We start from the raw sequence: 12,745 nt of genomic DNA, 5'->3' as shown, positions 1-12,745 counted from the left end.
CAGTATACGCTGCTAAACATGTTGTCTGTCAAAAGTTTTTGGGTTCTCTAAATTTGTGTGTTCTAATGCCAATTATCTTCACGTATGGTTGCACAACTCCCAACAGCTCCAGCAGCCGTACATAGTTTGTGTGTGATCCTGAAGACAGTTGTTCAATAAAATAGCTGGCAGTCTTTCTTCCAACTGTTAAAAAGTAGTGTTATGGTTCTGTAACACAGTTCTTTTCTAACAAAGGGGCATCCTGCACGATCACAAATCCCAAATGTGTCATTTTCCTTGCAGTAAAACTAAATAGTGTGAAAGGTGCATTTGCAAGTTGCAGTGATATTGCTATTGAGCGGGGAGTTGTTGCAGTGAATATTGCAATTGAGCAGGGAGTTGCAGTGATATTACAATTGAGCAGGGAGTTGTTGCAGTGATATTGCAATTGAGCAGGGAGTTACAGTAATATTGCAATTGAGCAGGGAGTTGTTGCAGTGACATTACAATTGAGCAGGGAGTTGTTGCAGTGATATTACAATTGAGCAGGGAGTTACAGTGATATTGCAATTGAGTAGGGAGTTGTTGCAGTGATATTACAATTGAGCAGGGAGTTGTTGCAGTGATATTGCTATTGAGCAGGGAGTTGTTGCAGTGATATTACAATTGAGCAGGGAGTTGTTGCAGTGATATTGCAATTGAGCAAGGAGTTACAGTGATATTGCAATTGAGCAGGGAGTTGTTGCAGTGATATTACAATTGAGCAGGGAGATGTTGCAGTGATATTACAATTGAGCAGGGAGTTACAGTGATATTGCAATTGAGTAGGGAGTTGTTGCAGTGATATTACAATTGAGTAGGGAGTTGTTGCAGTGATATTACAATTGAGCAGGGAGTTGTTGCAGTGATATTGCAATTGAGTAGGGAGTTGTTGCAGTGATATTACAATTGAGCAGGGAGATGTTGCAGTGATATTACAATTGAGCAGGGAGTTGTTGCAGTGATATTGCTATTGAGCAGGGAGTTGTTGCAGTGATATTGAGCAGAGTTGTTGCAGTGATATTGAGCAGGGAGTTGTTGCAGTGATATTGCTATAGAGCAGGAGAGATCTATCATCTGAGGAGGAACATCAGGGCTCGGTTGCAGTGGGAGCTGCAAGTGAAGGTGTCCGGCAGCATCAACGGCAGCAGCAGCAGCAACATGAAGCTCCAGTGTAGCTCGTGTAATAGGAGCTGGGAGGAGCCAGGGTGACGTTGCGCCTCAATTCAGCCCTGCAGCAAGAAAAGAAAGAAGGAGAAAAAGGAAAACAATCTGCTGTGCGCGGAGCAGTGTGAGGAGCTGGCAGAGCAATGCAGTGGCCCGTGTGTGCGGCAGCGCGGCTCAGGGCGAGGCTGATGTGCAGGTGATGTGCTGATCCTGATGAAGGGGAATCCCTGCCGGGACACAAACAAGTGAGGAGCAGAGGGAGCGCACAGGAGCTAGCAATCATGTCCAGGTTTAAGAAGGACAAGGAGATCATCTCTGACTATGAGAACCAAGTGAAAGGTTAGTGCCAGGCTCTCCTGTGCTGCTGCCAGTGGGTGATGTGATTTTTAGTTATTGATGAATAAGCCACATGATCTGCTGCTGCTGCTGCCAGATGGTCCTCCTTGCAACTGGGCTCCCTTATACCCCTGTTATACCTCTGTTATACTCATTGTTATATCCCTGTTATATCCCTGTTATACTCATTGTTATATCCCTGTTATACCCCTGTTATATCCCTGTTATACCCCTGTTATATCCCTGTTATACCCCTGTTATACCCCTGTTATACTCATTGTTATACCCCTGTTATACTCATTGTTATACCCCTGTTATACTCATTGTTATATCCCTGTTAGTAATAGCCACACACTGGGCATCCCCTGGCTGCTTCACTGTGCTCTCCTGTAACAAATATATATATATATATATTTGTGTGTGTGTGTATGGTGCTTGGGTGTGCCAGTCTCTGCACCCATTCATGCCAACCCCCTCCTCATCAAGTTCAGCACTACCAAACCTGCTACCCTCCCAGTATTCCACCAACAGCTGCCAGTCGATGCTGGGAGTTGTAGTAATGCAGCAGCCGCTCTGGTTAGATACCCGAGGTCCTACCCTGTACCTTTCTCCCTTGCCTGTGTGGCCAGTGTATGTTGTGTGTGTGCATTTCTCTGCTACGTGTTATTGCATGTCACAGCAGTCAGTATTTGCTCCTCCCTGCAAGATGTGTGTCTCGTGTAAGGCTTTGCACTTCAGTGTTGGTAGCGAGAGTGAACTTTCCTATGTGCAATCACTTAGTAGTGTCTCCCATAGACTCCATCTGATCCAACTAATCCAATATTTTAAAAATAATTTTCTTTTTCTCTGTAATAATAAAACAGTACCTTGTACTTGAGCCAAACTAATATATACTTAATCCTTTTTTGGAAGCAGAACCAGCTTATTAGGGTTATTTAATGTTAACATGATTTTCCAGTAGACTTAAGGCATGAAGATCCAAATTACGGAAAGATCTGTTATCCTGAAAACCCCAGGTCCTGAGCATTCTTGATAACAGGTCCCATACCTGTAGTATGTTTGTGTGCATCTCCCCATGCCAGATCTGTGTACTCATACCCACCTTGCTGCCAGTGTGTGTGCACCCCAGTCCTGTTAGTGTACATGGTTATTTATTTATATGCCCACTGCCACAGTGTCTGTGTGTTCCCTCTTTCCAACTGGCGTGTGTGCATTTTCTAGCTGTCAGCTGTCCTTACTTCCATTTCCCTGCAGTCAGTGTGTGTGCACATTCCTACTGCCACAATGTGTGTGTTCACTCTCCTAATGCCTGCTGAATATGTGTGCTCCCCACAGTGTGTGTTCCTCCCTGCTGGCATTGTGCTTACATCTCTTTGTGCGGATCTCCTTTTTTGCCAGGGTGTGTGATTGTTATTGTACCCCCCCCCCCCTTTGGCTGGTGTTCTTGCATCTCCCTGCTGCCAGTGTGTGTGCCTCCTCATTGCCAGGGTGTGCATTTATATTTTCTTGCTGCATCATAACAAGTGCAATTTCCAGACGCCACTATGTGTGTGCACCTACCTGCTTTTCAGTGAATACCATGTGCACCTTCATCGGGGCTAACAATGATTGCCGGTGCATTCCTAATTTGTAAGATGTGTGTTTGCACTTCTGCATGAAAGCACCAACGGTTGAGCGCTTAAACGGGCCAAAAAACCCTTCCAATGTGCAGTAAACGCGGCAAAGGCTTCTTATTTCCTTAAAGGGATGCTGTCATGGGAAAAAATTTTTTTTCCAAAACGCATCGGTTAATAGTGCTGCTCCAGCAGAATTCTGTGCTGAAATCCATTTCTCAAAAGAGCAAACAGATTTTTTTATATTCAATTTTAAAATCTGACATGGGGCTAGACATTTTGTCAATTTCCCAGCTGCCCCAATCATGTGACTTGTGCCTGCACTTTAGGAGAGAAATGCTTTCTGGCAGGCTGCTGTTTTTCCTTCTCAATGTAACTGAATGTGTCTCAGTGAGACATGGGTTTTTACTATTGAGTGTTGTTCTTAGATCTACCAGGGAGCTTTTATCTTGTGTAAAGCTGGCCATAGACGCAAAGATCCGATCGTACGAATCGTGGATTCGTACGATTTTCGGACCGTGTGTGGAGAGTCCCGACATTTTTCGTCCGTCGGAGATCGGTCGTTTGGTCGATCGGACAGGTTAGAAAATTTCTGTCGCCTGCCGATAATATCTCTGCGTATATTGCCGATTGTACGATTTTCAGAGGGAGACTGTCACTAGTGTTGTCAGACATAAGTATCGTACGATTGCTGTCAGGGGCAGAGCATTGGGTGATCTGTTCTTATTTGATCGGAATGGTAAGACTTTGATCTGAATGGTTAGTGGAGGGTCGGGAGATGGGAAAGTCCGATCGTACGTTGATTCGTACGATCGGATCTTTGCGTCTATGGCCAGCTTTAGGGAGCTGTTATCTGGTTACCTTCCCATTGTTCTTTTATTTGCAGTAAAGAGTGATTGAAGTTTATCAGAGCACAAGTTACATGACTTGGGGCAGCTGGGAAATTGACAAAATGTCTAGCCCCATGTCAGATTTCAAATTTGAATATAAAAAAATCTGTTTGTTCTTCTGAGAAATGGATTTCAGTGCAGAATTCTGCTGGAGCAGCACTATTAACTGATTCATTTTGAAAAAATTTTTTTTTCCCATGACAGTATCCCTTTAATTGCCATGTCTCGTCCCATGGCTTCTTGAGTCCAAGTTAGAACCCCTCATTTTTTGGTTTGAGCATTAAGGGGAAGATTTATTAAGCTTCAAATTCGAATTTTCGAGTTGGATTTTTGGTCAAAACTCACAATAATAATCCAAACTCGAAATTCGAGATTTATCATACCTGGACCTGGGAACAATTCGAATTCGACTATTCCCACCTAAAAAGCTGTTGAGTTCATGTGCAAGTCAATGGGAGGGGTTTCAATGATCCATTTGAAGATGTTAATAGCCTTCCTGACATTCGAGTTATTTTCAGAGAAAAAACAAAAATTCGAGTTTAGTCGAATTCGATTCAAATCCAATTCGAGTTTTCGGGTTGGTAATATTCGTCGAGTTTAAGATATTTGAGTTTTTTCGTAAATAAGATACTATTTGAATTTCGAGGTCTTTCGAGGTTGACCTTTGATAAATCTGCCCCTAAGTGGGTAACATGAATGCCTTCTGTTGTAAAAAAAAAAGCCTTTCACTGCATGCTAAGCCCTTATCCACTTATACGCCATGCATTTTTAACACGCGTGCTCCACCTTCTTTCTTGTGTGAGTGTACATCCTGGCCTCTGCGACCTCCTCCTTTTTTTAAGCTTGGGCGCACATCACTGGTGTTCAGTATGCTAATGTGCTTCCATGTATCGGTGCATTCAGGGAAGTACACAGGTTCAATAGAAGTGGGGCCACAAAGGGCTGACAATACTCCCCGTCACAGTCCAACACTGGTCCTTGATAAAGGCAAAGGCTGCTTTGTGTAGCTATTGTGATTCATCCTGCCCCTGGCCCTGTGTGTGTGCCTTTAAATGTGGTTTATTCTTCTAATACATTTTAACAACCAATCAGAACTCTGGTCTGTATGTGCCTGGGTTTATAGCCCCTTACTTGGCCGCAGCCTATGCGGGTGCTTTTATTGGATTATAATGTGAGTTTGTGGGTCTGCTTGTGCAGATCGATATAATATGCCCTGGATACTTGTAATTCCTTATTCTTCATTCTCCTGCCTAATGGAACATCCATTCAGGGCTTTTCTTTTGCTTGGCCCCTATCCAGAAGGAACTCGCCTCACTCCTCCCTTTCTCCGTGTGCGCTGCTTTTCACCTTTATTGAAGACATATGAGCTGCTAGGAGATTTTCTGCTTTCACAGATGTCATTTACAGGAAAGATCAGGGGAATGCTATAGGTTTTGCTTCAATGGGCTGCCTTCATACCCAAAGTATTATTCTTGATTAGGGCTTAGGGTGGGGAGGGTGGAGACGGCTGTGTGGTTTTATTTTTTTAGGTCTGCAGATCCTGATCTTTAGTTTTGCCGTTATGATGATAAAGGAGGCCTGCACCCTAAGGGTCTGGCCACACGGGCAGATTCGGGGAGACTAGTCGCCAGGCGACAAATCTCCTCTTCTTCGCAGCGACTAATCTCCCCGATCTGCCTTCCCCTGCCTTCTGCCGGCTAAAATGTAAATCACCTGGGGGCGAAGTCACCCGAAGTTTCCTTGTGAGGCAATTACGGGCGCGTTTAGAAAATAAAGCGCTCCGTGTGCTTGTCCCCAGGCGATTTACATTTCAGCTGGCGGAAGGCAGATCGGGGAGATTAGTCAGAGCGAAGAAGAGGAGATTTGTCGCCTGGTGACTAATCTCCCCGAATCTGCCTGTGTGGCCAGACCCTAAGGGCTCTTACTCACGAGCGTTTTTACCTGCGATCCCCTGCGTTCCGTTTTTCAGCGTTCAGCCGCAGGGGAGCGCAGGAATAGACGCATTTCATTATTTCAAATGGGCCTGTACTCACACAGGCGCATGTAGGCGTTGAACGCAGGAAAAATGCAGCATGTTGCGTCTCAACCTGCGTTTGGCGCCTACATGCGCCTGTGTGAGTACAGCCCCATTTGAAATAATGAAATGCGTCTATTCCTGCGCTCCCCTGCGGCTGAACGCCGAAAAACGGAACGCAGGGGAGCGCAGGTAAAAACGCTCGTGAGTAAGAGCCCTAAAGGTGGCCATACATTGAGAGATCTGCTCGTTTGGCAATGTTGCCAAACGAGCGGATCTCTCCCCGATATGCCCACCTTGAGGTGAGCAATATCCGGCTTATCATAACGATGGGTAAACGGGCCGTCCGCGATCCAACGGGATTTTTAGTCCTGTCCAATCTACATCTGGCCGACTTTTGTCCAGATATTGATCGGAGAAGCCCGTTAGAGGGCCCCATACACGGGCCAATAAGCTGCCGACTCGGTCTGTCTGCAGCTTTTTTTCGGCCCCTGTATTGCCACCTTCTCCTAGCACTGGCTCTGTAGGAATGTTGGGGCTTGAGCAATAACTGGACCAGGGCATACTGGTATCATGTTAATGCCAGGCTCCTCATTCACAGACAAAAGTGAGATTCCTCGACAGATCCGGTGGTTGACATATACAGTATTTGTAATAATATATACAGACCAGTTATCCAATGGTTCATTTTCCTATGTATACATCTATATAGGCATGTGCTCTATCCACTCCTACTTCTCCTGGTGCAAAGAACTGTGTTAATATGGCCCTGCCAATATGGTTAATACATTTCTTCATTCCCCACTATGAGAAGGAGTTTCTGCCTGCCCCATTATAAATTTCTCTGTCTGGGTGTCTTCATTATCATGCAGTGAATCAATCTGCTCCTTATTAATGTGCAGGGCCTGTCTGCTTTAGTTCTAGCCGTGCAGTGTTCATGGCTCTGAACTATCGGCAGAGCTGCTCCTTCCCAGGGAGGTGCGGTGTTATTATTATCCCCCCAGGAACCAGTACAAGGCTCCCCCCATACCATTAGAATAAATCACTCCAATAAAGAGACTGGGTCAAACAAGGGCAAATGCCTTGGGTCCTGCAGAACTGCAGGTATAGGTAACAAGAGTATGGAAAACTCAATAAAACCACACTGGTTGTGCTGGAACCACTATAGGATAATGGTCTCCAGTAAATGAAAAGTGGTTGTAGGGCAGCAGATATTAGTACTGCATCATATATACAGTAAGTCAAGATGGTACAGCAACACTTTAAAGTAGTATTGGATAAACTGCTGCCAGTCTGCTCAACAATCACTAGTTAGACAGTCACCAGAAGCTCTGGGCACCTTCACCAATGCAAAGACAGGTAAAGCATGATCTCACTCAAACTTAAAATAAAACAGGGAGAGCACAAAGTCTCTGAAGCTCTACCCCCTCATTTGGATATGCAAAATAGGAACCGCCTATAGCAGGGGTTGTCACAGTTTGCATCAGATGTAGAAAAAAAGAGACATTGCCAGCCCATTAGGTATTGAGCATCTGCTGTATGGCAAGGGATGAACATAAAGCAATGGGCCAACACCCTCAGCATCCAAATTATGTACTAATTGAATACAATTAAAGTCAGTTGTAATAAACTTTCATTTATAAGAAGTTTTCCTGATATTTAAAATGATCCGGTAACCATAACCTATGAGTTTGCATAAGCTTTACTTGTCTCTTAAAGATGAACTTAACCATAAAAATGAATATGGCTAAAACTGCCATATTTTATATACTGAACTTTGCACCAGCCTAAAGTTTCAGCTTCTCGATAGCAGCAATGATCCAGGCAGTGGCGTAACTACCGGGGGAGCAGGGGGTGCGATTTGGCCAGGGCCCGCACCCCTTTTAGGACTTCCCGGCAGTAAGTGTGCCGTTGATTACAGTGAGAAAAAATGTAATGTATGGAGGGGGGCCTGGCTGCACGTCCCGCACCAGGGTCTGTCCCCCTCCAGTTACGTTACTGGATCCAGGACTTCAAACTTGTCACAGGGGGTCACCATCTTGGAAAGTGTCTGAGATACTCACATGCTCAGTGGGCTCTGAGCAGCTGTTGAGAAGCTAAGCTTAGGGGTCGTCACTAATTATCCAGCAGAAAATGAGGTTGGTCTGTAATATAAGCTGATGCTACAGGGCTGATTATTAAATTCTGATGCTAATTGCACTGGTTTCTGTGCTGCCATGTAGTAATTTTCTGTATTAATGACTAATCAGCCTTATAGTGTGACATTTCTATTCTATGTGTACTGTATATTGTGAGTGGGTCCCTAAGCTCAGTAAATGACAGCAGCACAGATCATGTGCAGCTTTTGGGATTACCCAAACCTGTCTGATAAAAATGTGATTCACCCACAATGTCAGTTGCTGTTGTTTTAGCTCCATTTGTGGCCAGTCCAGACCAATTAAGCAATCAAAGTTGGCCCGTGTATTGCCAGCATAAGAAGCCAAGCAGTCTTTTAACATAATCTCTAAGGAAAAATAAAACTTTGTTTTATCTGGGCCCTGAAGGTTCCTTTTAAGACCAGGGGAAAGTCACAAAGGCCATAAAAATCCTGCCATGCTTCAGTAATGCAGAGGCACATCTGGCTAATCAATTAGCATGAAAACAAATGGATATTTGGCCATTGATACCGACACGTCTGCGCTGCACAGTCTCTGCCTTCCCAGATCTGCGGGATGTAGTCTAACGCCTGTATCGTCTAGGCAAAGAAACATCAGTATATGAGCCACACTTTCCTTTTGTTCCTTCTAGTGGCTGTTGCTTTGCCTTTTACTCTCCAGGTAGAGCACAGAGTTGGACTTTTGCCCTTTAAATGGGATTTCCACCGAAAACGATTTTTTCTTTTGCATAATGAAATGGAATGGAATTGAAAATGTCGAATGAATGTATCTTGGAAAGTTGCTTAGAATAACATTTTTCTTTCATTATGCCAAAAGAGTTTTTGGATGGAGATCCAATGTCGGTTTTTACTTGGAGTTGCCTGCTCTGCTACTTGAGTATTTGGATGCAGCCTTTGCTGTTCCAGATGTTGCAGAACTACAGCTTTTAAAATCCCTTCATTTGTTTGTAGTTTGACCCAATAATTTGTACCTCTTGTTCCTCTTTTAGGCAGCATACCTCCCAACATTTTCGAAACAGAAAGAGGGATTAAAAGATTTGCCGTGCTCTGCGCGGTGAAATTTTTGACCACGCCCCCTAATTACTATGTTCATTATACACGCCACACTCCACACACAATCCGAGTATCGTACAAATCGAGGATCTTTGCGTCTATGGCCAGCTTAAAGGAGAAATCAACCTGTGGGGAAAAAACCCCCCTACCCCCCACCCCAGGTAGCCCTCCCTCCTCCCCCCAGGCTAACTACCCCCTGGGGAGATACTCCATACTTACCTCTCGGCGCAGATTCTTCCAGCAAAGTTCCAAGCGCCCATCTTCCGGCTCCTCTGTAAGCTGAGAGTGAGAGATCATATTTCTGCGCATGCGCAGTTGGAGCAGTTTGCTGGTTTGCGTAACTGTGCATGCGCGGAATTACACAGAAATTGCCGATCTCTCAGTCAGTTTACAGAGGAGCCAGAAGAACTTCGCTGGAAGAATCTGCGCCGAGGGGTAGTATGGAGTATGGGGCATCTCCCGGGGAGTATGGGGCATCTCCCGGGGGGGGGGAGTAGTTAGCCTGGGGGAGGAGGGAGGGAGGGCTACCTGGGGTGGGGGGTAGGGTTTTTTTCCCCACAGGTTGATTTCTCCTTTAAGTTCTCCCAAGAGACCTCCTTATCTTAAACTGTTACAAAAGTATCTATTTTGGGCTCTCTGCCAAAAGCCAATTAAGTTAGAAACTTTGTATTTTTTTCTGGCTGTTCAGTGCAGGAAATCAAAGAGAAAATCGGGACATTCCAGTAACAAACCCGGGACTGCGGTCTGAGTTGTCAAAATCGGGACTGTGCTTCGAAAAACGGGACAGTTGGGAGGTATGAGGCAGTATCTCTTATTCACTCAATTCACATGCATGTACCTCCTGGCTCCGTCCAGCCTTACTCAGTGATGCCATAAGGCTGCGGTGTCCATTTGGCATTCACTGGTACATCTTATTCCCAGGGATTGGCATGTTAGTATGTCCTAGTAGGAGATAGCAGATGCACTGTCTGTCTGCTCCTATTAATATGTGCAGGCTTCATTTCTGACAGTCAATAATGTTCTATTTCTGTGCTTCCTTCCAGCCAGGCTGTTGCCTGCTAATAACTTGTGTCCCTCCATCCCTTATCCCTGTAAAGTATTGTCTCATAATATTAATCTGCAGCATCTGCCAACTCCAATTAGGTATTGATCATTTCCTATTTACAAATGCTGAGCAACATCATAACAGGTCGGATTATTCTGTTCCGATGGTCTAAAGAACAGGAAAATCTAACAACAAGTAAAAAAAAAAAAAAAGGTTTCCCTATAATTAGGAATTTCTAGAAATATACATATAAAATATAACCCCCCCCCTCCCAGCTTTGTTGCATTTTTTGGCTCTTGACATGAAGTTTTAGGATCAGGGATTGTGTCAGTCATGCTGGGCTGGGGCAGTGCAATCCCCTGACAGGCTGCGGTGCTGTTTACATTTGAATTCTGGCATTTTTGGAGGATTGGACCGCCCCCTGTTCAGTTTGATTGACAGATATGTTAGTGCTGGAATAACAGTGTTAGCATGTGTGAGTATCCCAGTGGGCTGCAGGTGGATAATGGAGGTATTTATAAAATAGGACTGGCTGGGTTCATTGTCTTGTGAAATCTTTACTGGTATAAAGATGAGAGTGATAAATCCATCCCTTGTCAGGAAAAGTTACTACAGCTCCATCACTTGCAGTATGAGCAAGGGACCTTATAGTCTTGCTCCATGACGTCTGTTGCTCCATCATTTTCATTTAGAGAAGGTTCCTAAATCCTCGAAATACTAAACCCCCCCCCCCATTCCATCCCCATAAGGAGAAGAATTGTCCCTTTATCTCTGGTGATACGTAGGACACATCCAGCAATAAATTGGGAATTTCTTCCAATTCATATCTATATGTTGGATGGAACTGTACCCATGATATATTTATATGTTATGTCTTTAGATTCATGCTTCCTAGTAATATGTGATGTGTCCTTAATTTAATCCAGGTAATAGAAATGTGCCCTGTCTGTACCTCCTTTCTTGCTTGATATATTCAGTCTGTCCATATTTATTTTCCAAGAGCTGCATGCTTCCCTCCTTCCCTGTCATATACAGTATATATATACTGTGTGCCCTTCTGTACCAGAAATCCACATGTACTTGTGTCTTTCTCAGTGATATACTTCCTTTCTTCTCTTTAATATACATGCATTACCTAGGTACTTCCTACTGATATTGCTTGGCCCTAACTGCTCTGCTGCTTCTTACTAAGGAGTGAAGTTCCGCCACTAGAGTGAAATTCCGCAGCTTTCAATTAATTTCTATGGGATTTTAAAAGGCGTATTCATCAATGGGTGAAAGTGAAAGTTCAACCTTTGATAAATACGCCTATAAAAATCCCATAGAAATGAATGGAGAGTGGCGGAATTTCACTCTAGTGGCGGAACTTCACTATTAACTTCACTCTTTGATAAATATACCCCTAAGTCAGTCCTCTAGAACTGCACATCTTCTCCCTCCCTTCATTCCAGTAATAGTCTACTATTAATCCATATTTCTATTCTACTTTTCTTTCCTTGCCAGCAATATTTATGTTCTTTGTCAATGCATCTTCCCTTCCCATTAGGATGTGTGTAAATATCCATACCCCCTGGCAGTATGTGAGCACAGTATCTGTACATCTTTCAGTTCCAGTAATATTTATTTTCCATATCTGTGCATCCTTTATTCTCAGCATTATGCCCTATGGCTGCTTCCTATTCTCTTCCACTAAAGTGATTATTCATTACTATTTTCCCCCAATGTGCTTTTAGCACTTAGGCAATAACTGATATTTACCTGATACCTAGATAATTTGGGTAAAGGATTAGGGATGTACTAAAATCTTACATTTTGGATAAAAGTCATATTAAGTTTATGCACCCAGGATTCAACCAGCCATATTATCACACTCTTTATCTGCTGGCTAATCTGGTAGGGCATCTTTATTTCTACAGTAGCTGTACCTGCTGACATATTCACATCATTATGCCATGCTGAGCACAGCATCTCTTATATATTGCAACAATGACTTGATCCATTCCTTAGAGGGAAGTGTGCTCCAGGGAATCTCCAGGCAGTGCACTATATATAAACTAATGAGATGCCTCTGTGGGTGCGTGCAGTATCTCACAGCATTTTGTTGAGTAACCGCTTGTAAACATGATATAGAATATGCGTCCCTTAGTTGGACTTGCTGAGAGCATTGCATCATATTTTTGAGTGCTTTAGTGGTTTCAAAATTCCTCAGGGAAGCCCTTGAGTCTGGTCTGGCCTGGCTTGTTTCTTGAGTCTTTACTATTAATTCTCGATTTGGTTTGGGAAACCAAAATGTCTCTGTCTTGTGTTTTTTTCTTTTTTTTTGCTATGGTTTAAAAAAGGCTTTATCCATAATAAAATTGTCATTAGAGGAACCCAGAGAGGAGCAGTTGATCTTGGCGTCTATAGAAGATATAGGTAAGGATAACAAGAATAGCTCAGTAATGCTCCACTGTA

General features: G+C 43.8%; 1 protein-coding gene across 2 annotated transcripts in view; it reads left to right on the top strand.

Annotated features, from left to right (window-relative positions):
• The first annotated feature begins 1,226 nt into the window (after nucleotides 1-1,226).
• Nucleotides 1,227-12,745, top strand: part of LOC108715854 (SLIT-ROBO Rho GTPase-activating protein 3) — a 107,328-nt gene continuing 95,809 nt past the window's right edge. The window contains exon 1 of one of the 2 annotated variants that reach the window (XM_018261351.2): nucleotides 1,227-1,524. In XM_018261351.2, the coding sequence (XP_018116840.1) occupies nucleotides 1,467-1,524 (58 nt within the window). In that variant the 5' untranslated portion in view covers nucleotides 1,227-1,466. The remainder of the gene's footprint in view (nucleotides 1,525-12,745) is intronic. The other variant, XM_018261352.2, reaches the window with a different exon arrangement.

The sequence above is a fragment of the Xenopus laevis genome, chromosome 4S (genome assembly GCF_017654675.1).
Source record: "Xenopus laevis strain J_2021 chromosome 4S, Xenopus_laevis_v10.1, whole genome shotgun sequence".
NCBI lineage: Eukaryota > Metazoa > Chordata > Amphibia > Anura > Pipidae > Xenopus > Xenopus laevis.
This window is presented reverse-complemented; position numbering and strand designations above follow the sequence as displayed.